Genomic DNA, 25,881 nt, shown 5'->3' with positions numbered 1-25,881 from the left:
TTTATAAAATCTTACCAAAAATGTTATTATTATTTTTTTAAGGGGTGAGAGTATAGGTTTCGTAATTTGGTTAAGATAACATCGCTATTAATATAAGATAAAAAAAAAATAGGCGAGTAATATGTGCAGTATCTTATCAAATAATACATCAACGTATAAGAGAACAAGTTTTTAGTCAAAGTAGGCATGTCACACATGTCCTTTGAAGGTTGAACCTAGTCATCCTTAATAACAACTATTTTGACAAATTATCAAAAGAGTCTCATCGGAGACACCCGAAAAATTGAGACTAAAAGTTAAAACTAAATTGTAACGATCCCGATAAATTATCAAAAGAAACATATTTTTTTGGCAAATAAACATGGCATTTTCTTTATAATAATTAAAAACAAAATCATTTCTTATGAAATATTGACTTGATAGAAGTCTAATTTTCTTTCTCTAACCCTCATTTACTTTCTCTATCCTTTTTTGTCATATTTATTTAGATGATGATGTTGAACTTCTATTGGAAATAATTTTGATGTACCATTATATTGTTAGGTGAAAGTTTCACGGTAAAATTTATTATATTCATATTTGTTGATTATTTATTTTATTTTGTGTTTAGTTTGATTGATTTGCCTTATTGAATTTAATTCTACACGAGGTTGAAAAAAAAATCAAATTTTACACTGTTTGAAGTGATTTTTCCCTACATAAATCTTTCATGTTCGTGATGTCTTTGTCTCTCACACTCTCCGTTCAATATTACATGAGTAGGAGTAGAACAAGGAGTTTCGAGTTTCTCAAGAACAAGAACAAAGTGCAAGCAAGGCTCGAAATTGGATGGTTAAAGCTATGTCTAGAGCAAGAATGATGACTATGTTCTATTCCTTGCACCTTCAACATGGATTTAATCATTAATAATATGGTCCATGAAAAAAAATAGTCAATTTAAATATTTGATATTGCTAAATAGTTAACGTTTGATAAATGCTAGGTAAATAGTAATTTTTATACGTAAATAGACATTTTTATATAACAAACGTTAGTTATTTACGTCTGAAAGTGAATATTTATCTAAGATTTATCAAACATTGATTATTTAGTAATGTCAAACGTTTAAGTTGACTATTCAGTTGATAATAAGTAAATATTTGTAGAATTTTAAAGTGAATTTTTTTCACTGTTTTGTTGGATATAATTTTCTTTTTTTAATTTGACCTCTAGGGCTCCCATTAAATAGTTAAATAGAAGAAATGAGTTTTTATGCCCACATCACATGGTAGAAGAAAGGCCACGTTAGCTAGATTTAAAAAAAAAAAAAAAAAAAAGCGGCGAAGAAGAACCAAGGAAGACCCCGTTTGGATTGAAATTTGAAAGAAGAACGCATAATAATTTAATAACAAACAACTAATAAGAAAAAGAGGAAATAAATAAGGTTTATTTTCTCTTTCTTTTTTCCAGTTATTCCCGTTACTAGCCATACTCGAGGCTTCGATTTCCTGCTTCGCTCGCCCACCGTCGTTACTGTGCACCTTCACTTCTCTCAAATGCTTCATCTTCGCAGATTCCTTTCCTCCGGTCTCCACCACCACAACCAAACCCTAACCCTAAACCTAACCAGTCCAATCCCCGCCGTTTTCGTCTCAACCCGGTCGAATCTCCGGCGAGCCCGATCCCTCTGTCGCTCCGCCTCTACCATGGCGGCGGCGCCGGAAAAATCAGAGCTCATCCGATCCCTGGAGACCTCTCTCGGATCGCCGTTAAGCACCGAGCCCCTCCGGCCTCATCCCCGGCCGCTCGTCGTCGTCGTGAGTGGACCGAGCGGCGTCGGGAAAGACGCCGTGATACGGCGACTGAGGGAGGTCCGGGAAGGCCTGCACTTCGTCGTGACGGCGACGACTCGGCCGATGAGGCCCGGCGAGGTCAACGGCGTGGACTACTTCTTCGTGAAGGAATCGGAGTTCGTGAGGATGATCGAGGCCGACGATCTTTTGGAGCACGCGGTGGTGTACGGCGATCGGAAGGGGATTCCGAGGGGACAGATTAGGGATTTCATGGCGAGAGGTCACGATGTGGTGCTTAGGGTTGATATCCAGGGCGCTGAGACTCTGCGGCGCGTGCTCGGCGACGCGGCGGTGTTTGTTTTTGTTTCGGCGCCGAGCGAGGCGGAGATGGCGGCGCGTCTGGCGGCGCGTGGGACGGAGAGCGCGTCGGCGCTGGCGGTGAGAGTTGCGGCGGCGCGTGAGGAGGTGAAGCGGCTGAGGGAGTTCGACTACGTGGTGGTGAACAGGGAAGGGGAATTGGATTCTGCTGTGAGTCTCTTGGGATCGATCATGGACGCCGAGAAAGCTAAGGTCCGGCAGAGAACCCTCGTGGTTTGACACTCGAGCATAGGTATAAGAATTACTAATGAGAAAAATTGCCTAGTTTGACTGTTTGTTTGTTGGTGATGGAAAGTGGAGAGGAATGTAGCGATTTGGGGAATATGATAATCAAAGCCTTTTCTTTCAAATATTTAAAAATCTGAGCCGTAGTTTTTTGTGGTTTGGAGATTTTTTTTATCTTCTTCTTCATGTGTATTTGACTTTAAAAATGTACTCTTGAGAATTCGTACATTGAATGGTATGGAAGTTTCAGAAGCATAGTGTCCCCTATGCCTTGTGATTATGAATCTGCGAAATTAGTGAAATTGCAAATTACTGGTTTATCATTCGATTTCTTCTAATACTGGTGATATAGATAGCTGAGAGGGTTATTTGATGTATTTTGCATTTTTTGACGAGTGAAACTAATTGATATGAGTTGGGATTAGTTTGTCGTAAACCATGAGGAATGTGGTGTTCCCGAATTCGATTTCTTCAAGGTGGAAATAGTATTGTTTTACATGAATTTTAAGTTGCATCTTTTTTGTGTTAAGGCTTATGTAAGTCTCGGGTTCGAAGAGTAAAGCGTTCAAGTTAGATGGTAGTTTCTAAATATCCATTCATGAAGTTTGGTGCGATTGCCGAGTTGAGTATAAGAGGCTTTTGTTTTCTAAACTCTGTATGATCTTTTCTTCTAAGTATCAATTGACATGTTTTGTCTTTCATTTGCTTTAGAATTTTTCTCTATTTAGTCACTTCTGTACTGAATCTGAAAGTGGGTACTGGTTTTCATAAGCAAGAAGAAGAATAAGATTATTGTCTTCAATACTGGTTATCTATAACTTGGTCTAGCAAATTAAATTCGGTACCATGTTTTTTACATTGTGTAGGTGAGAGATAGAGATGGATTCAAGAACAGGAAATGGAAACTAGACCGGCTTTTGTTCCGGTTTGTATAAGAAAATTCAAAGCAATTTTGCTTCAGCTCATTTTGTAGATCTCCATAGGAACAGAATTCATATCTGCATTGTAGTTTCTCTCCTACGTGAAATAAATGCAGCTTTCAGGCTTTCATGTCCGGTAATGATTGATGATTTTTATCAAAAGTTTACATTGATTTTTTTTTTATAAGCTACTCGAGACAGAGAAAAAGAAAAAAGAATTCATTCTAGTAACATTTTCTCTCTTCAATTATTTGTATATGCATATACTCTGAGTCAGTCCTACACTAAATCTCGCCGTTCGGACAGAAGAGAGAATTTCTTCAGTACCACTTGGAACTGAATGTAATCCAAAACAGATCATTTCATTAAAAAAAAAAAAAAAAAAAAGAATGGAAAACTAAAAGATATTTTTTGTCGGAAAAAAAAAAAAAAAAAAAAAAACTCTGAACCGTAATAGAATTCCATTGCAGCAAGTAGGTTTTTCCATCTCTGTGAACAAAACCAGAGCATAATTCTGGTACATTTTTTAACCCTGGCGGAAGGAAAAAAAAAAAAAAAAAAAAAAAAAAAAAAAAAAAAAAACAAGGATTACTCTGTACTAGTTAATATTCTCTTGGAAGTTTTTCTGTTGAACCAATTTGACGAAGATTCTTCCTTGGAAAGCCAATTTTATTATTTCGTTCCAATTTCATTCGGAAGTCGGTTACGAAATAATATGGACAAATATAGACTGAAAAAGCAATTCTTCGAATGTTTCTGTTTAATCTTTCTGGCCTTAACGAGCAAAAGACACATTAACACAACATCACACATGACGTTCTTGGATTTTTTTGATAGTTTTAAAAAAAAAAAAAAAAAACATAAAAACAATCATGACGTTCATCTCATATTGGTTTTGACACAAATTAACTTTTGTACATTTCAAGCTAGAAAAAGCAGTACAACACTGACGCAAGAAAAACCGTATAATCAATCAATCGAATCATTTCCTAATTTTTGTGTATTAAAGATCACTATAACAAGCTATAAAATAACAACAAACTACTTCATTCATCTACTATGGTTTATTTATGATTATATATACAATAAATATAAATTTTATATTTGCCCCCTGAACTATAAGGGTTATAACAATGTTTATCCCACTTTTTTGTTTTTGGACAACCGTTTACCACGTATTTTTCAAGTTTTTCACAAATCGTCATTCTGTCAATATTTATCGATTCTGTTAGTTTTTTGCACCCGTGTACCCCATTTAGAAGGTATTATTGCAATCTTTAATATTCTTTATTTTTTCATTTGTAGAACTCATAATAAAATCCAAAAATGATAAACAACCAAAAAAATCAAAAACCGAAAATCGCAGTTCCCAAAATAAAAATTGCGAACTTATTCTTCCAAGTCCATGAACCGAACAATTACGAACAAATCGCAGAATCACCGGCGAAGAAAACACCTGCGAAAAAAATCACCGGCCATTGTTCAGTTTGATGTCGTTGTCTTTTATCATATACTTTATTTGTTTCAATACTGAGTGAGTTATTTAATGTTTGTATACAGTAGCTGGATCTAGTTTGTTTACGTATGTGCTTCACCATGGAGGTGAAATAGAGTTCAACAATCGTGGGTGGAGGTATATTAAAGATACCATTTCTTATCTCTACTGTGACATAGATAAAATGTCTATAGTTGAATTAGACGGTATTTTAAACAAGACCTTGGGTTTAGGGATACCATGTGCACATGCGATCAGCTGCATTTGAAAGAATCAAGAAGACCCTATTAAGTATGTCAACATCCTCTCAGCCCTTTTGAACAGTAGCCTCAAATTGGGTAAACACCCTTGGAAATGCCGCCAAACAGGGTTGAGCCAGGAACACCAAGAAAGCTCAGAAGAGTGGAGCGGGATAAGGTTTTGCATATAGGTGGAGCTGCAAGATTGAGAATGTTTGTTCTTATTAAGCGCTCAAGTTGTGGAGAACATGGACATAACTTGAAGACGTGCTTCAGGAGACAACAAGAGAATCTTGTAAGTTATCATCAATATTTTAGTTCTGAACAACCATATAGTGATCATCAAGTACTCGTGTTGGTCTTATTCAACAATATTTTGCAGAGAGAAACAAAAAGGAAATCTAAAGCTACACGTGGAGGAATTCAACACTCTCAGTCAGGTCTTAGCCAATCTGCAGCTCCTAGCCAATCTGCAGGTCTTAGCCAATCTGCAACTCAACGCCAATCTGCAGGTCTTAGCCAAACTGCAAGTCAACGGTCTCAGCCACGACCAAACCAAGCTGCAAGTCAACAATCACGTGCATGTCCTAGCCAAGGTTCAAGTCAACCACCTAGCCAACCTGAAATTCAAATACGAGTAAGTTAATACATATTTTTGAAATTCAAATGTGTGGTCACATAGCCGATGTTTCTCACAAACATGTTTACTATCCTATTTATAGCGAAGCTCGAGGTTCAAGAATGTTGATGACCCAAATAGGCTCCAGACTCTCAAGCCAAGGAACTTATTAAAAAACAGTTGAATCATGTGATATCATTTTGGAATGGTCTATAATATGTGACCAAACAATATAAGGATCTATTGCATTTTGTGTTTTTTTGGGTTACTTGTATGTAACAAAACAATGTTTAAAAAATGGGTCGTAGTGCATATTTTGGCTTACTTGAATGTAACAAAACAGCAGATAAATTATGGGTTACATATTTTTGGTCACTTTTGTGTAACAAAACAGAGGTTCAGTTTTGATCTCGATGTGAATGATTACCTTTTTTGTAACAAAACAATGAAATCAAATACATTAATTCGAAGATATTCATGACTCCATTTGAAGTTACTAATTCACATAGTAATTCCAACGAAATACAGTAACAAAGTCAAGTGTTACAAAGTTAATAATGTAAAGATTTTCAATATTACCACAACACAACACAGAAAACATTACTTAAACATAACCAAAACACATAGAACAATAAAATCGTGGCTAGCGAAAACTCTAATATCTTTGCTTCACATTGAATTAGTTGACCGAAGTTCTTCAATTCAGCAATAATGACATCTTCTCTAATATGATCATCATCTTCATGAATTACGTCATTGAAGCTGTTAGTGATCATCATTTCCGGGTATCCATTGTAAAAACCCACAACCATATTGTTTGTTTTTCTGCAAATAAAAAAAAATTCATATTAAATTGCAATTATTTTTTACAACTCCGATTTCAAATCAAATCGAAAACATACCTTATATAGAGCACAACCGAAAAACCTTCTCATGGCGGATTTAAAGTTGTCCGCGACATCTTCTCATGGAAAACCAAGCCACAGCAGCATCTTGGCGTTCGACCATTTTGAATCTTCGACTGGGCTTCTTCCTTCTTTCCAGATACTAGACTCTTCCAAGAACTGCCCGAGATGTAGTCTTCCATGGTGTTCTCCATCTCTAAATTCAAGAAGATTCGAGTTTGCAGAGCTCTAAATTTTCTCAAATTCGAGTTTGAAGACTTGAAGGCGATGAGGAACAGTCAAAAATCCCAAAAAAACACTGATATAAAATGATAAGAATTGCTTTGGAATATTTATATGAAAGGGTAATTTGATAATTACCTTCTAAATGGAGTACACGTACAACACACATGTTAAAAAAAAACTAACAAAATCGATAAAATATTGACGGAGAGGTGATTTGTACAAAACTTAAAAGGTACGTAGTAAACGATTGTCCAAAAAAATTGTGGGATAGAAATTGTTACAACTCCTATAAATTTATCCATACAACAATTGTGTTCTAGAAAGAAAGTCTCCTGCTCGGCTTCTTTAACATTTGCCACGTGTATGGCCAAGATTGATCATTGTGTGTGAAATCATTGACAAAGATTGACTGAAAAAAGTCGTGCACTCAAAGCCAAGGTGTGACTTAAGTTGAGAGTCTGTGGGACCAATCTTTTTGAGACTTTAACTTGACACAATCAAACACTTTCCGTATCTATCCTTTTTTGCAAGATTGAGAGCCGATTATAATGCCTAATAAACTTGCACATTTAAATGATTTGTAAATTTTAAGAATGGAATATTTGAGAGGTTGTAGAATGAGAATCATCATATAACTGAATTGGGAGAATAATTGTGTTTTTTTTTTTTTTTTTTTTAAATAAAACAACATTCTTTCGTACATGTTAACTTAATTATTTAATGAGCAAAAAGAAATGGTGGTAGTTCTTTAACTTCATACTCAAATCAATAAAACAATTTGAATCAAGAGGTACCACTAATTAAGAGACCTAAAAACATATTAACTAACTAATTATTATCATGTACAAGTGGCCAAGTTAAACAAATGTTTAGTTGGCAAACACAAACCTAAGGTGATCTCATTTAAAGGGATATTGATGATGGATCATTGGAATGATTTAAATGAAAATAAAAATAAAAATCCCATATGGCTGAATCAAAAGTCAATGCCTTTATCAGAAATGTTTCCAGTGTGTGTGCTTGGTAAGAAAGAAACAACGTAAGAAGATTCATATTTATTGCCAAAAAAAAAAAAAAAAAAAAGACATCCCATTATGGGTTGGCTTTGTGTAAAAAGATGAAGTGAATCAAAATGAAAAAGAAACCGAGTTTTTTTTTTTTTTTTACCTGAAAAAAGAAACCGAGTTGAGTGATGTCCTTAATCACATATGGAAAAAGTAAGATTGAAAGGAAATGCCTTTTATTGATTGAGAGAGAGAGAGAGAGAGAGGTTAATTCCTAGTGACTACCAAAAAGACCAAACATAAAACAAAGCACTGACTTCTAAGAAAAAAGATAACAAAAACAGAAGCAACGAAAACGTTTTCCCTTTCTTTCCTTACAACAATCGTCTCACACTAAACAAACGTGCGCTCCAAGTCACCCAAAAAAATTCCGTCTCAATAAAAACACACTACCATTTCCAAAACCCATATAAAAAAGAAAAAACTAAACAAACAAAAACCATTTAATTCCTTCTCTCAAAATGGATAATAACAGTAGCGATAATCGTCGAAGCACTTCTCATCATAATCACCACCACGAAGACCAAACCTCAATCCAAGTCCAAATCTCAGACCTCCAATACAGACTGAGCGACACTCTGAGCCCAAACACAACCATGTTTGAACCCCAAAACAGCGCAATAGATATAGACCCGCGTGACAGCTCAGCAAGCTGCCGTGGCTCCGGCGACCGGAAAAAACCCACGGCGATCAGAGCGCCGGAGAAGAAACTGACCCTTTTTGCCCTGAGGCTTGCCGTGCTGGAAAAGTCGGCCACGGGTTTGGGAACCCTAGGGTTCATATGGGCAACGGTCGTCCTTTTGGGAGGGTTTGCGATAACTCTGGACACCACCGACTTCTGGTTCATAACGGTAATACTTCTCATAGAAGGAACCCGGATTTTCAGCCGAAGCCACGAGCTGGAGTGGCAGCACCAAGCCACGTGGTCAATTGCTGACGTGGGTATCAGCAGCTTCAGAGCTCTCCGGTCGAGCTCCAACTTCCTCGCCGCGAAGTTCAAATCCATTTTTACACGTGGAAGCGATGCAGAGAGACACGTATCGGCTACCAAGGCAATATTGTTTTTCCTTCCTCTTTTACATTTTAAACCTTCCTAATCTCTGGCAAGCTTCTCATATTAAAAAATCTCTGGAAAACTTTTATTTATTTAATAGTCTTTGTTCTGTTATTTATCTAAGAAAATTAGAAAATAATCTTTTCGAGTATTTTTATAACTAAGAAACATACTAATTATTATATAACTTTTTTTTTTTTAAACATCTAAAATCTAACAGTGTATTTAGAATATGAATCTTAGAATATTGATATCGCACCTGCTCAAAACAAAAAACAAAAAAAAAATGATATTGCTGGAGATAAATATTCTATTTAACAAAGATTTTTTTTTTTTTATTATTGGCTCTGAAGTTAAAGCATCATTGATTTTATCAGAAAATAAATATTTGTTCACCTTTTTGGTAATTTTCAGAACAACGACGACAGGGGTGTTTGGAAGTGGAATCAGAATAGAAAGGCGAGTCGAAGATGGACGAGCTCGGAAGTTCCGATTTTGCCCTACATGAAGTGGGTGTTCGTGAGCAGCCACGTCAGCAGAGTCCTGTACTGGCTCCAGGTCATCTCGGCCAGCGCTTGCGTGGCACTGTCGGCGACGAAGCTGGTGGAGAGGAACTTCGGCGAGATCGAGAAAGGCGACACAGACAAGAGGAACAGAAAATCCGCTCTCATCATCTTCTACGCCTTAGCCCTCGCCGAGGCTCTCCTCTTCCTCGCCGAAAAGGCCTACTGGGAATGGAAACTCACCTTCCAGAAGCTTCTCCAACAAGTCGCCTCCGAGTGCGAGCTCGGTCCTTCAGGTATGACGAGATAAACTGAATACTGACTCATTAAAATTTACAGATTTCTAAGAGTTTGTGTGAATATTGCTAAAAAAACCAATCTTTCATTAATTATAATTTATAAGAAGCCAATCTAAGCGTAAATTGCTAAATAATCAACCTCTTATTAAACAATTCGAACATTTCGTATATCCTTTTGTGTTAGAAAAATTTCAAGATTAGACCACTTCAAACGTTTTAAACATGTTTAAAATCTAGTCATATTTTATGACGCGTGATGACGTGACATCATTAATTAGATAATATTTTACATGATTGTTCTTAGCATTTTTATACGTTAATTTTGGTAACTATACGTTAATTTTAGTAAATTACTAATTTATCAAAATAAATGAAACATTGGCTATTTACTTTGTATTACAGTCATGTTAATAGAAAAATTGTGGCTATTTATTTATAATTAACAAAAAATATTGGTTATGTAGTAATTGTATCAGGTTAATAAGGCTATATCCAGAGAACCGTTGTATTAATTTAGAACATGATTCTCTAATGAATTAGGTATGGTCTCGATTCGGAGATTTTTCTACGACGCGTATTCGAGGTGCGTCAATGGAAGCATCTTCGATGGTCTGAAGATGGACATGGTGACTTTCGGTATGGATTTATTGGGATCCGGGTCGCCCGACGAGCAGCTCATCGGAGCCAGGATTCTCCGGCAGCTCGCGACCGGACGACGATTCTCCGACGACACGGTGCAGAAGATCGGGCTGAACTTCCCGGCGATCGAGAAGCTCGTCGAGATTCTGAACTGGACCGACGTCGAGGAGGAAGAGACGCGGCGGTGCGCGGCGGAGATCGTGTCGAGGCTCGCCGGAAAGAAGCAGAACTCGCTGAGAGTGGCGGGGATTCCCGGCGCGATGGACTCGGTGTCGTCGCTGCTTCAGACCGGTCGGAGCTCCGGCGGCGGCGCCGCCGACGAGGTCGGGGAGAGGAAGGTGGTTTGGGACCGGAGCCCGAGCTGCTACGAGTTTTGGGAGTTCAATAATTTGGGGCTTCTGATTCTGAAGAAGCTCGCTCGGGACCACGATATCTGCGGGAAGATCGGGTCCACGAGAGGCTTGTTGCCCAAGATTGTGGAGTTCACTCACGCCGACGAGAGGCTTCTCACGCAAGGCAACGCTGCAGAGTCTCAGGTATAGCCGTTAGTAACTTTATTTACAATGAATAATTATGAAATAAAAACATGAATAAAACTTTAGGATTCAAATGTTGGTGGTCGATGATCGGTCGATTGTTTGTCATTTATGAAATTATATCTTTCGCTGTTTTTTTTTATGGAAATTTCAATAGTATAATAAATGAAAATCCCCGGCGTATCTTCAGAATTTTGAATTTTCGGCATATAAAAAAATAAATGTGACAAATAATCCTTGTTTTTTAAGCCCTGAATGATATAGAGATAACGGCTAGTAATTGGAAATTAGTAATGATTTTTTTGTGTGATAATTATTATCAGATTTCGAAGCCTAAATATTGTGGTGGGAACAATATTCTGGAAATTTTGTATCACTCATTTGATAATTTTTTATGGAATACCGTCGAAATTTTGAATCTTTGACATTTCAGAGATTTTCAATAACAAAACAGAATGATTCGACCAATTAACGGGTAGTTATAGGAAATTACGAATAGTATTTGAATACGATTACGCTATTCCAACACGAATAAAATGATTATTTCTGCGATAACTTCGTCAAAGTTCGAAACCTAAATAATATGGCTGCGGTGTGAACGACGATGTCAGGTTCGGACGGTGAAGCGGTCGCTGCAGGTGGTGAAGAGGCTGGCGGGGACGACGGGTCCCACGGGAAAGCAGCTTCGAAAGGAGATATCGGAGATCATATTCACTGTGAGCAACATCAGAGACATAATCAAGTACGGGCACAAACACCCCGTTCTCCAACAGCTCGGGATCGAGATCCTGTCGAGCCTTGCCCTCGAGGACGACGCCACCGAGAGGATCGGTGGGACCGGCGGGGTCTTGAAGGGCTTGTTCGACGTCTTCTTTCTCCAAGATCTCCCCAAGACTCACGACCAGGTATGTGATCCGTGATTATGATATGGGTGTTTTAGCTGAATAGCCAATTGAGATTAATGAATTTGCAAACGAGCCAAGGGTTTGACTGAAGTCAGTGAAATAGTCAAAATATGCAAGCACCAGACTTGATTGATTAACTTTTTCTAACCCTCTGATTAAATTTATTGAAAGTGATAAACTGTTTTATAAATCATCAAAAATTTAACTTGCTTAGCTGAAAACTTGAAATTTTGGGTATTTTGCTATGCAAACTTGAAATTGCATTGAAATTTTGGAAATTCGGCGAAATTTCGTTTTTCGACGATAATTTTGAATATTGTGATTTTGCCACATTGTCGTCGTAATTATCGAAACGTTTCGGCAGACATTCCAGTGAAGAACTACGGTGATTTAAACAATTGTTATGTATGGATGAATATAATATGCATGTAGATGGAAGTTTTGTAATTTTCTAAAAAGTAATATAAAAAAAATGTTGCCTGAATTTTGGATTTCCGACAATTTTGATGACCGGAACCCAATTGGAAACAAAACTTCGATGGCATTGGCATACCAGCGAAAAACCGAGGGATTTTAAACACTTGTTATGCATGGATGAATATAATATGATATATATATATATATATATATATATATGTAATATGTATATATATATATATGTATAATACAGGTGCGGAGAGCGGCCGGGGAGGCTCTGGCTATGTTGGTGGTGGAGAGCAAGAGCAACTGCCAGAGAGTGTTGAAGCTCGGCGTTTTGGGGAGACTGGTTTGGGCTTTGGATGAGCCTTTGCTCAGAGTCAACGCTGCGAGGATTCTGAGGAATCTCTGCACCTTTGTTGCCAATGACTCCTTCAGAGACCTCAAGCCTCTCACTCTTGCTGCACCAACGGTGAGTTTCTTTTTCTTTCTTACTACAAAGAGAAAAACTATTACTTGATGAGATCTAGTTTTTTATTTTTTAAGAAAAAATTCATTATGAGGTTGGACTGGAGTCAAAGTAGATCATGAACAGTCACTTGGTTGATAAAAAAAAGGCCTAACAAGATTTATAAGATTATAGCTTACTCTTTTATCGCCAATTCATTTTTAAAATGTAACCTCGTGAATCTTAACACGGTATCAAAGGCAAAACTGTTAGGGTTGTCGAGCCTAATTCATTGTCGACACTATAAAGACCTTACGAAAAGAATTCACATTGATTTAGGGGTCCAGTGGCTATCTAGCCATATGAAATGTTAGAAATTTCTAAATAGCCAACTTTTCGTTAATTTTTTGTAAATAATCACGTAAATCTATTTACGCAAAGTAAATTTCTAGTAACTATGTATAAATAACGTTGGTTACGTCATATTTTTGGCTATTTACAAAATATTTATGGCTATTCACGAAAAATTTACAAAACGTTGGCTAAAATGCAAATGCTTATGTTTTTGTGGCTTATATCGCTAAATATTTGTTGATTTAGTAGAGGGCATTTCTTGTATTTCAGGCTTGTTTTGTGTTTGCCCTAGTTTTCTATAAACTTTTAGAGGCACTGATATTTTTTGAAGAGCGAAAAAGAAAGAACTGTACACAAACTCCCAATTTTTTGTTACAGTAACATTCTATAGCGGCAAAGTCGACTTAGCTCTCACATTGAGAGTGAACCACTATAAATCTATTTAATTCGCTGTTTGCTTATTGATTGTTTTCTGGTTAGGTTGGGTTTGTGGATCAAATCCTAACGAAACGAATTCCTGATATAAATTAGACAATACTAAACTCTTTTTTTTTTCCATTTCATGCAGATTCTCAAGGCAATAATGTCGGGAGAGAACAAGCTACAAGAAGTGATGGTGGGTCTAGCGGCGCACGTGTTCAGGTTCATGGACTCCCAAGAATCGAGCCTCGTGTTTTCCAAAGCCGGGATCACTGAGCCCGAGCTGGCCTACGGTCTGGTCCATATCCTGAGGAAGTACCGAGAGCCTCACATCAAGATCCCGAGGATAAGGCGGTTCGCCATCGAGCTCTCGATCTGGATGATGAGAGACAAGGCCTCGAACGTCTCGGTTTTTCGGGAACTGGGGTTCGAGAGCGATCTCGAGGGCGTTTTGGAGACCACCGCCGAGATCGAGAGCTTCAACATGTTCTCGGGGACGGTCGGGATGAGCCGCCACAGCACGACAATCCACTCGCTCGTCGAGACTGCCTTGGCTCTTCTTCTTCAACGCGGCCGGATCGCTTTGTAAATTGTTTCGTTCGTTCCTTTGACTTGCACACAAGTTTTTGGAGATTCTTTTTAATTCTTCACAAAGAAGTTAAGTATGATTGACACTCATTCAATCCGTACATAAATATTTATAAAATGCTTATTTCATTGTACCTTCGTTTTTTTTTTTTTTTTTTTGCATTTGCCTCTGGATGATCATTGATTTTCTAAACATTTATTTATACAAGACTTGTTTCCAATGCACTCTCTGTCCTTATTATTACCATGGCTTCTTCTATCTTTCATATATTCGGGTTTTATAGCTAAATGACTAGCTGAAATTAACAATCGAGGTTTGTACGAGATTAACGAAAAGTCAAAATTTACAAAAATGTGCAAGTACTAACTTTCAATAATGTTTTTTTTTAAGTGAAATTGGTAAGTTTATACGGTAAAAAAAAATGGTATCATATTTACAATAAAGAATTATAGTAAAGTGCTCTCAGTGGCAATGACATCACAGTACACATAACCAAAATATTTAAGATTGAAAAATATGAAAAATGATAATCATGAAAAACTGTAACAAACAAAAAAAATATCACTAGCCTTGTTTACACACATTCACATACTTCTTTTTCTTCACCTCTTTATCTTTTACCCCCCAAACCATATGAGTCAATCATTCTACAAAACTAACATTCCCTGCGTACTTTTTAGGTACAAAATAAATAGATGCTTCATTGTGTTTAGTGGTAAGAAGAAAAAAACAAAGACCCCAAAAGAAAAGGAAAAAAAATGTAAGAAAACTATGATCAACTTATTTACTTTGATTGTTCCGAAAGAAATTGAAATCCCAACGCCGCATCAAACCATCCATGACATTGGTCCCAGGGCTTTTCTCCACTGTTAGTGTCGCTTTCGTGTTCGCCGACAAATCGGCTTCTTTGGATTTCGTGTTACTCGATGATGATGATGTCTCTGACGAGCTCGTCGAAAGCTCTTTCGCCGCACGAGTTTGTTTCTCGAGTTTCGGAGCATCAGTTTTCGAATTCGAGACCGAAGTGGACTGTACCAAAGTGGAAGAAGAAGCGGGTTCTTCCATATTTGACACATCGCCGTTCTCCGTAGTAGAATCGACAGCTCGGACCTGATCGTTTTCCCGTTTAGATTTCGGAGGATCCGAATCGACATTTGATGTTTGTTCCCCGGCCTCCTTTTCCGTGCTTTTCGTCGTTTCCAAGTCTTTCAGCGACAAAAGAATGGCTTCCATGAACATCTAAAATGTTCAAGTAAAAAGAAATCTCGAGATTTAGTTCAAACCATTAGAGGACCAAGACACGGTGAGATCAAGACGGGAAAATCTCGACCATATCCCTAATAACCGCTAAATCATATTTCGTACTGCAAAGTCGATCACAATTCTCCACCCAGTTTTCTGTTAATTGTTAAATTAAATTATTTTTGTAATAATCGTTAAAAAAAATATCCTTTAGTCGATATTTTGGTTTGACTTTTGCATGTTAATTTACCAGTGATAGAGAACTGCCATTGAGTAAACTAACAAGGAAAATTCAGATAAAAGGTCAACTAAGAGATGAATTTTGTTTAATTATTAAGGCATAAGGTTTTAATCCTTTAAAAAAAAAATTAAAAACTGGGGCAGGATTGTGATATATTTTGAGATGCAGGGTATGAGTGAATCATTTCAATAAGACTCGGGGAATATAGAAGATATTTTCCCAGTGGCAATAGAGATTGACTAACCCTTTCTTCTTCCTGGACGTCGCTCGGGAACCCCGCCAAGTCGTCTAGCTCGTATTCCACGTATTGATCTTCGTCCGATGTGGTGGGAACGTGGGGCCCGCAAGGAGTCCCATCGGTGAAGTCGAAACTAATCATATTGGACGACGATGATGAACAAAGCTCACCCTCGGTTTTTTTATCCTGCAGAATCAAATCAAATCTAATCATTTACTTTCTCTTTAATTTGCCAAGCTCAGATTTGAGCTCCCAAACTCATTATAGCCCAGAAGTAGGACCTTAGTTTTGGATTGGTCGTCTTTCGATGAAATATCAGAAGGAACCTAACAAAAAAAAAGGCAAACCCACAAGATTAAAAAAATTTAAAAAAATAAAAGGAAAAAAAAAAAGATTGCGAAATTCACGGAAAAAATAATAAAATAAATAAAACCAACCTCCATCCGACTCATTTGCCTTCTTGAACGGAGTTTTTTTATGTCATCTTGGGTGCTTCCATTAGCAGGTTCTAGAAACAAGAGAGAAACTAAGGTTAATCAAGAACAATATCAAAGAAATATACTTCACACACACACACACACACACACACACACACACACACACATATATATATATATATATATATATATATATCATGCCTGTGGACGGAGATGAGAATCCATAATCATGGTTGTCATCTACGCGATGAATCGTTCTCCAACTAGCCTGGATGCAAACGAAACAGTTTTAATCACTCTAATCGAAACGCTGGCCAAATAATAATTACTGTCTTTTTATTTTGTTTTTTATGATAATATTTAACCTTTCCGAAGTATTCCTGGATAGGATCAAAAAACGCTTCCCCGATCTCATCCTCGGGTGGTTGCAACACATTATGAAAGAATATGTTTATGGAATCAAAGTAAAACTGAGGCCGAGGAGAGTTGTGATCTCCGTCAAATTTTATTATGTTTTTGTCTCCCTGCAATATGAAGAAAAACAGATCAGACGCAACAGTAATTAAATATTCAAACTTCTTGAAAAAAGATAAATAAAGGCCATTTACCACATAAGCTTCGTATATACGATCTGTATGGTGAGGACGAATAAAATCGTCCTCCGTGGCATGACCAAACAGAACCGGGACGAAGCACGACTTTGCAACCTAAGAGAATCATTAACATTTTCGTAAGCTCAATTACAAGATGATAGAAATTTTGACGTGATTCTATCGATTCCGAATTCAACCATATGCACTTCTAAAGTCGGGATATCGACTACAGAAACAAGACCTGAGAAAACGATAATGATAACCCTTATTGTATAGAACAATTGAAAAGCACGGACCTTTATATTCTTTTCTGAGCATCAACTAAGCATAATAAAATAAAAAGAATTTATAATTTAAGAGAAGAAAAAAAAAAACCTTAATTGTGTTCAGATCCGTTATGTCAAACTTCGCCTTTTTCTGGATACTTCTCTTCATTATCTGGATTGCAAATTTCACCTAAAAAGAAGAATAAAAAGAAAAGTCACAATAAATTAATACAGCAGCCAAGATAAGAGAAAATCCCGCCAAGCAAGTGAGAAAACGGTCTCGTGTCTATTAAACACGAAATTTTTCAGCCCAAGAACTATGAGCTTATCAATAAGAAAGTACAAAAAGATGCCTCGAAGCCAATAAAATATAGCCTTTGCTTTGTGGGTGTATAAACTCTTACGGTGAACTTTGGCAAACGAACTTTGTAGGTGTCAACAAGTTCCATCATCAAATCAACCAAATCGGAGAAAGGACTGTCGAGAACCATTCCAGCGATTGAAGGATCCTCGGCTCCGTACATGAGGCTACATAAGTTACGGATGGGAAACACAAATAAAGTACATAACTATACTGGTAGTAAAAACTCATAAATCCTCGCAAGAACATATCTTTGCAGAAAATAAGAAATAAATTGTAAAAGGCTTAATACTCCCAAAAAAAATTGGAAAAATTCCTCGTGAATCATCGCGAAAATATATCTTTGCTGAAAAGAATAAATAAATTGTAAAAGGCTTGATACTAAAAAAAAGTTCATAATTTTTTTTTTTAGTTGGGTAAAATCCATCGTATATCTTCGCATCAATGATTTGGAAGAGTTGATGAGTTATTGTTCTGCCTCAAATTTAAAAACTTTATCGATTCGTTTAACCAAAATAATAATAATAAAAAAAAAGAATCACTGAATATACGTAAGCTAAAACGAAAAGTACAGCTGAAGAAACGATACCTAGTCACAGCACCCATTGACCGACCCCACAACCCTATCAAAGAAACATTCCCATCTTCCCGTAGATAGTTAACCACAGCTTTTAGATCATCTTTCTGTAAAAATAAAAATAAAAAAATGTAAGACAAGATGCAGATTAGTATACGATGTTCAAAACAAACCACAATAAATTTAACTCATTCATTGACCAGCGTATGTATATGTATCAACTAACCTGGCATAAATTTGAAATCACACCAATATCTCCTATCTAACTTAACCATTCGGACCCTCGATAACTTCATAAGCTAAGACTTCAATATAAAATAAGAATCTCTTAATCCCACTTAACTTTAGACCTTCAATGCAATCAAGTTATTGGATTTTTTTTCCATTGAAATTCTTAACAGCGTAGTAATAGTAGACTTATCTATAGCACAGTTAACTATAATTATCTCCGCATTTGAGCTATAAAAAAAAATTAAAAAAAAAAAGCAACACGATAAGCTACAATAGCGAAACTTACTTCGTGCCACCCTAGAGTAACGTGATCTCCTCCAGAAAGCCCCGAACCCGAGAAATCAAGAGTGAAAACTGTGATATTTGAGGGCAGCAAAATAATGGCCGCTTCACTCGCGTCAGCTCTGCAACCACTGGTGTGCGGAAAAAAAAAAAAAAAAAAAAAAAAAAAAGACAGTTTATTTTTTTTCGGTCAGTAAAGACGATTCTTCTCGACTAAGAAAAGGTTAGATCGGTCATTTAGCTAGCGCAACCTATTTCCATGGCAATAGATCACACAAGGCATAGGCTTTCCTTCGGGGCTGACGATCGGCACGTAATGGCTGCACTGAAGCACATCGCCTCGGCTGTTCTTTACCTGTTTAATAATATTCAAAACTCTTCAGCTTAAATCACTTAAAAAAAAAAAAAAAAAAAAACACCCTTCTCGATTTCTCAAACTCGGCCGAGTGAAACAAACCTCTAAATCCTTTCGCTGATACAATTTTCCTCTCAGCATGAACTCTTGTTCCAGAAGATCGTTTGATGGGTCATATTCAGCCCTATAACCCCCAAAAATTATATGGAGTTAGTTAAATACTTGTTTTCTTTTCTTACTAACAAGATAAATTAATAAAGTGCTGAAATTAATAATAATAATAATTTAAAAAAAAAAAAGTCAAAATCTAAGCAAATCAACCTCTGATAGACTAATTCTCAACACGAATTGGAGATCTCAGCTTCAACGTCTTTACTTATTATTATTAAAACATCAATTCTATTGATCTTAATGCTCCAACTCTATACAACTCGAAAATGAATTTTTTTTAATTGATTTTGAATTCTAAATAATCAATCTCAGGATTCAATCACTCGAGACCCACACAAACCGTTGGGGACAAAATTCAAAGCTATTGAAATCCTAACAATCAAGAAAGATCAAAATCAAACAAACCAATCTCAGAATTCTGTTCGTAAATATACCGTTAACGAAATAAAGATAAAATGAAATATTACCTCGGAGGTCTAATGATGAAGTTGACAAGCTGTTCCATAGATTCAAGGCTACGAAAAATAAATACGAAATTTCTCTCTCCTTCTTAGAGAGAAAAAGAAACTATATTTAGAAGCTAAATACACTTACAATAAAAGAAATGAAAAGAATCATGGGTTTTGATGAATCTTTTTTTGTCAGAATTCAGGGCGAAGAAGAAGAAGGAGAAGAGAAAAACTGGCTTAAAATATTTTTTTTTTTTTGGTTTAATTCTTTCCTAGTTTGATAATTACAAAAAACAAATATAAAACACATCATTAATTGCTTTTGCTTTCTTATTCTGAGTCCCGAGTTACGAGTCACGAGTTCGACAACTCATCTCTCTCTCTCTCTCTCTCTCTCGCATTTTCGCACGTGTGAGCCCAATGGGCTTTTAACCCATCCAAGCCCAAATACATTCGGCTTTTTAACCCGGAAGTTATTAATTTTTAAGAAAAATAATTTTTTTTAACAATTTTTATATGAATTAATACCTACATTTACGTGTGAAGAAATAATCTTTCGTTATGTTTATAATTCTTTTTTTTAGGAAATAATTTATAATTCTTTGGTGTTTACAATATGTAATGTTATTTATATTTAGAAATATGAAGTTTTCTTAATAAAGTGAAATAAATATTTCTAATCGATTCTAATTAAAAAAAAAAATCAAATTTTGGCGAGACAATTGAAGACCTCAATCTATGTTAATTTTTGAAAAATGAGTTACATGTATCCGAAGTTGTTGTGGACAACGGGATTGGTTTTAAAGTGCAAATTACTTATTTATTTTTAATTTTTGCAAAAGAAAAGTGCAAATTACTTTTTAGTATTATAATGATTTGTATTTCTTTTTGAAATCCTAGAACATAGTAGCTAATTTGATATCGAAATGAATAGGCAGGGAGATCTTTAGTAGGCATGAAAAGGAAAGTGTTTTTTTAGGGATCTTCTTTAGTAGGCATTAAAGTTGAGAACAGAGGTGAGTTAATAAATGATACAATAATGACTGTGCAATTTTCTTTTAAGAGACACATGATGTGAGGTATCAACCAACTTTACCCATTTGTTACACTAAAATTATGTTTTGGGTCAGAAAAAATAAATCATAAAAGAATAAAAATAAAGATAAATTCCTATTGTTTGCCCACAAGAATTAAAGAGTCAGACAAACATGTCCACACAAAATACATATATAAAACACAAACACTACTTTGCCCAAATTCACAAGGAATCACAACTTTATTGCCTTAAAATCCTAAAGCCAACAACAAATATCATAACACATGAAAGAGAGGTAGATTTGAAACAGTGAATGCCCTCAATGTGGCTCCCACGTTACTAAGAGAATAATGTGTTTGAAAGCTCTTAATGATAAAAACTTCTTGGTATTTTTTATTATTAATATTGACAAGTCATTTATGTCAAACATATGTTATAACAAATTATATTCATAATTAGTATTACTGCTATAAGAGTTTTATAAAACACTTCATATTTGATGAATTGAAGTATACCCCCTTTCTTTTTTCAAATTAAACTTAGAAGAAGTAATTTGATTGAAGAAGAAAAAAAAATCCGTATTTAAATTAAGGGAACACTTGATATTATATTTGTTAGCTAGGCCTATTATTAAAAAAAAAAAAAAAAAAAAAAAAAAAAAAAAAAAAAACTAGTTCAAATGAAATCTAACTAATCCAAACTCCAAAGTTAGTGCCGGTTCTTCTTTCTTAAGTTCACATGCTAAATTGTTAATGCTAGTATTATTGAGCAAGATAAAAGCAAGTGTAATAATGTGGCTCCCACGGTACTATGAGAATAATGCATTTAAAAGCTCTTAATTAATTATATATAAAATAACTTATTGATAAGTTTGTCTTTTATACAAACATTTATGTCAAAAATATATTATAATAATAGTTATTATCATTGTTATAAGTATCTTAATAAGACGAGATTTGAGATATTAAAATTATATCACATTGCTTTATTTTTTTCAAAATTAGTATAAGAATTATTTTGAATGATGAAGAAAATTTTAATTAAAAAAAAAAAACTGCACTTATTTTGTTAACCAATTCAAATAAATCTAAATAATTAGTGCTCGCTATTCTTTCTTAATTTCACATGCTAGTATTGACTATTGAGCAAGACAAAGAAAGTGTAATATGATACGTGTATTAGTGTATAGAGCTACTTACTTTTGTCTTTTTACGTAAGACAAAGTACAAACCACAAATGCTAATGAATGCATATTTACAAAATGATTGTTCATAACTTGATATGGAAGCCAAATTTTTTTTTTTTTTTTAATCTTAGTAGCCATTTAGTTAAAGTTCATGCACGCATAGAAAGTCTAGAGAATTACACTATTTCATGGGTATTTGGATCCAGTACAGCATTTGGCCTAGCTAGAGAATGGGTGGTCTGGATCATATAATTTTGGGTCAGTTCAAACAACTGAACGAGAAGCCCATTTATCAAAATACAGAGGGATTATACCACAAATATATGACATTCTCAGTAATTTTATATCAAAATACAATAAGTCTATTTAATCCAAAAGTATGATTACCTATTTTATGTATTTACATTTTTAACCATTGCTCTCTCTCTCTCTCTCTCTCTCTCTCTCTCTCTCTCTCTCTCTCGTGGGTTGTTGAATCCTCACAACGTTCACTTTCGTTCTCATGGAACTGTTTGAAGATTTTTTTTTTTCATTTGAAAAATCTGAAAATTCATTTGAAGATTTATTGATAATTTGTCAAGGATGATCTTAAAAGATTCTGGGAATTTCTTTGAAAATTAATTGACATCTTTATCAATCAATTTTTTTGGTGTCAATATTCTTCAATAGACCCAGAATCTTCAAACGAATTCCCATAATCTTTGAAGAAATTCTAAAAATCTTGAAGAATTATTGATATCTATGTCAATAAATTCACATGATAACAATAAATCTTCAAACGAATTTTCATATTCTTCAAATGAAAAAAGAAAAAAAATCTTCAAATAGTTATATGAGAACGAAAGTGAATGTCATGAGAATTCAACAACTTAAAAACAAAATAAAATCATCCATACGAGAGAGAGGAAGAACATGGTTAAAAAGACAAATACACAAAACAGGTAGTCATACTTTTGGATTCAAATAAAATTATTATTATTTAGTAAAATTGAAGTTTTTTCTCCCAAAATCAACTAAAAGCATAATCAGAACACATGTATTACGGTCCCGTAAATGTATATCAACAAATCTAACATTTAATATGTATGTCAATAAATCCATGATTTAACGAAATATATGTCTATCTCTTAAAAAATGACATCTATCCCAACAAATTATGGATTTGTCGACGTACATCTATGGTCTCATTAATACACTTGTCCTAAGCATGCTTTGATTGATTTCAAGAAAACAAAGCTTACTTCTTTTACTAATATTTGGGTCCAATTCCCTTTCAAAATAGTGGTTTTGTAATTCCTTTTAAAGTTATTTGGAATTATTTTTCTTATACATTAAGTTGTAAAAATAAATAAAGTTAAATAGAGCCCAAAACACAGTAAACATATTTTCTAAAAAAAAAAGTAAATATAAAAAAGATGATTGTTTACAACTTGAATAATACTATTTTCGCAAAAAAAATGTATAAGCGCTGTTCTTGCGATAAGTTTTAAAATTAACTATCACGTGCAATTTTCACTATTACTATTTGTTTAAGGGCGTTATAAATAACTAGCCAATAGCAAACTTAAGTTTTGCTAAATAGCCAAAGTTTTGTTAATTTTGTAAAAGAGCCATTAATAAAAAAAAAGTAATAAGAATCAAATATCCAAAATAACATTCATTAAACATTTCAAAGTTAAAAATAAAGTTGAAATACATGCATCGTAGTCTCTCAAATTTATTCAAGCTGCGTTTCTGCAACAAATATACCGATATTAACACAATATACCAATATTAACACAAATAAACACAAATATACCGAAATTGACAATAATTAACGAGAAAAAAACCCAAAAACAAATTTGTCGACAAAGATGAACACGACCGCATATTAACATAATTAATTATTATTAACAAAAATTAACGACAATTTACAGTAAGTATTCAAATTATTCGTTTAATAAGCATCCAAAACGGAAAAATATTATCTTGCAAAAAATTTAATTATCGAGTGCATAATTTTGCAACTGAAAACACACATACACATTGAGATTTCAAAAATCGAATCGATTCGAGTTGATATTTTATTTTACAAACCAACACTTTAAAAATATTCGAGAAAAAAATACTCACTTTGAGATGATCTGATACGGCGGGTCGTGAAAGAACCAGATTTTCTACCATTTATTTTTGTGTTTTTTAAGTAAGTTTATGTCTTTACATATACATATATTAATGTTTGAGTAATAGTTGTTGGAATTGAAATTGTTTGGAATAATGTCGATTGAATTGGAATTATTAGAAATGCTTTTGAATGAAATGAAATGGTTGGAATTGAAATTAATTGAAATGTAATTTATTGAAATTTTGGAATGAATATGTAGGTATATGAAATGTGAGCGACGAAGGAATTCGTAAGTATTGTACACATGTTGCAACAAATCCGAACCATTTAACATGCAATTATGCATGTAACGAGGGGTGGAAGAATCACGCGGATGAAGTTTCACTTAAGTGGAACGATCCGAAGAAAAATGTAAAAAAAAAAAAAAGTTCGAGTTGTCCTACAGAAGTACAGGATGAGATAAAAGCATTAGTGACATCAACTATTCAGAAAAAGAAAAACAAGTATGTTCTGAATGAAACAGTCGATGAGCAGAGAATTCAAAGTAAAACCTTCATTTTTTTTTATAAATTAAAAGCAATCAAATTTATTTCTAAAAATAAAATTACTTTTTTTTTAATTAAACAAATGCTTAAAGATATAATTGGAAATGAAATTTTGGTTGAATTGCCACAAAAAGCCAAATTGGCTAGTTTATAAAAACAATTGAAACGTTGACTATTTTAAAATACCAAAGTTTCAAGTGGCCTAGTTCTTATAATTTTTCTAGTTTTAAGGATAAACAATAAACTAAATTCAACCACACTAGTTATATTTTAGTAAAATTTTAATTAAAATAATTGAAAATTATTTAGCCAAATATTTTTGGGTTACTCATTCCAGTTCACCATCAATTTTAGCTAATTTAATATTTTCATGCTAACAATGTATAAGTTGAAATGATTGAATATAATAATAATAAGAAAAAATGACGGCAAAAATCCTTAAAGTTTTACGTTGGATACAGTTTAGTCCCTATTTTTGTCCGTCGGTAAAATCCCTATCTGTTACTCATTTGACATTAAAACTCGACGGAACTCCACGTGTCACTCTTGTTCTTCTTCCTACACTTCTCCGTAAAAAAATAAAAAATAATATATAAAAGACAAAAAAAATCTTTCTCAATTAGTGTTAAAATAATAAATTAATTTTTTTGGGGGATGAATTTATAATTAAAAATTGTGTTACATCAAATTTGGTATAAAAAATAGTGCAATTTGATTTAGATGATAGAACATAAAAAAATCGATTAATCTAACCTGATTACAACCCTGGCGAAAGAATCGACAATTATCACTAAAAATCGTAAATAATTGATTCCGATCCGCTTATGATCTCAGAAAAATAAAGATTATAAGTAAGCGAGAACCAGAAATGAGAAAATTATGCTTTTCTCGATAAGTTCTTTACGGAATAAATGTGTTAACAAGTTTTGCTTACAAAAACTTTATGTATAGTAAACAATGGGCGTTCTAGAAATATGGCCAAAATCAAATCTCATTTTTTTTGTTTTAGCTCATGTTTGACAAACTTTAGGAATATAGCCAAACAGACTGATAAGCCCAAAAAAAGTCTGATTTGCCCTTATCTATTAACAAATTCGTCACTTTCTATCTCATACATTTTTTCCTACACTTTTTTTTTTATAAAAACTTCAAAAACCATATCTATCTCATATGAACTCGAAAATTAGTGATTCTAAATCCTACGGATTCGTGACGCCGAGATCTTCAAAAATAGATTCATTGTGTTTGATAAAAAGTCAAGTTTAATGCCATAGATGTAGAAAAATCACGTTACTGTCTTGGGCATGGAAAGAACTGATTTTTTTTGGAAATCATCTGGAAATAAATGGAAACGTAAACATGATGCATTAAACATGATTTTTCATCAAACACAATGTGTCTATTTTTGAAGATCTCGACGCCACGAATCTGTAGGATTTGGAATCACTCAATTTCGAGTTCGTATGAGATAGTTATGGATTTTTGAAGTTTTGATGCAAAAAAAATGTTTGAAAAAAAATAGGAAAGAGAAAATGACGAATTAAAAAAAAACGAGAAAGAA

General features: G+C 34.5%; 3 protein-coding genes across 3 annotated transcripts; 2 read left to right on the top strand and 1 right to left on the bottom strand.

Moving 5' to 3' along the window:
- The first annotated feature begins 1,349 nt into the window (after positions 1–1,349).
- LOC149392959 (P-loop containing nucleoside triphosphate hydrolases superfamily protein) lies at positions 1,350–3,880 on the top strand. Its single transcript, XM_089618383.1, has 2 exons — positions 1,350–2,382; positions 3,242–3,880. The coding sequence occupies exon 1, from the start codon at positions 1,536–1,538 to the stop codon at positions 2,367–2,369; it is 834 nt and encodes a 277-aa protein (XP_089474509.1). The 5' UTR covers positions 1,350–1,535; the 3' UTR covers positions 2,370–2,382; positions 3,242–3,880.
- Positions 3,881–8,104: 4,224 nt separating this feature from the next.
- Positions 8,105–14,139, top strand: LOC149392958 (ARM repeat superfamily protein). Its single transcript, XM_089616551.1, has 6 exons — positions 8,105–8,894; positions 9,311–9,695; positions 10,239–10,873; positions 11,485–11,778; positions 12,449–12,667; positions 13,566–14,139. Exons 1-6 carry the CDS (start codon positions 8,304–8,306, stop codon positions 14,004–14,006), a joined length of 2,565 nt encoding a protein of 854 aa, XP_089472677.1. The 5' UTR covers positions 8,105–8,303; the 3' UTR covers positions 14,007–14,139.
- A 350-nt stretch (positions 14,140–14,489) lies between these two features.
- LOC149392957 (alpha/beta-Hydrolases superfamily protein) lies at positions 14,490–19,739 on the bottom strand. Its single transcript, XM_089616553.1, has 14 exons — positions 19,468–19,739; positions 18,932–19,013; positions 18,726–18,829; positions 18,479–18,605; positions 17,974–18,068; positions 17,428–17,551; positions 17,133–17,213; positions 16,773–16,871; positions 16,530–16,688; positions 16,366–16,432; positions 16,165–16,235; positions 16,009–16,053; positions 15,734–15,913; positions 14,490–15,245 (listed from the first exon to the last, which is right to left on the bottom strand). The coding sequence occupies exons 1-14, from the start codon at positions 19,503–19,505 to the stop codon at positions 14,787–14,789; spliced, it is 1,731 nt and encodes a 576-aa protein (XP_089472679.1). The 5' UTR covers positions 19,506–19,739; the 3' UTR covers positions 14,490–14,786.
- Between the last annotated feature and the right edge of the window lie 6,142 nt (positions 19,740–25,881).

This window comes from Urtica dioica, chromosome 6 (genome assembly GCF_054948205.1).
Source record: "Urtica dioica subsp. dioica isolate 48M chromosome 6, U.dioica_male_clone48M_v1_H2, whole genome shotgun sequence".
Lineage (NCBI taxonomy): Eukaryota > Viridiplantae > Streptophyta > Magnoliopsida > Rosales > Urticaceae > Urtica > Urtica dioica.
The sequence above is the reverse complement of the archived record's forward strand: the minus strand, read 5'-3'. Positions and strand labels throughout refer to the sequence as shown.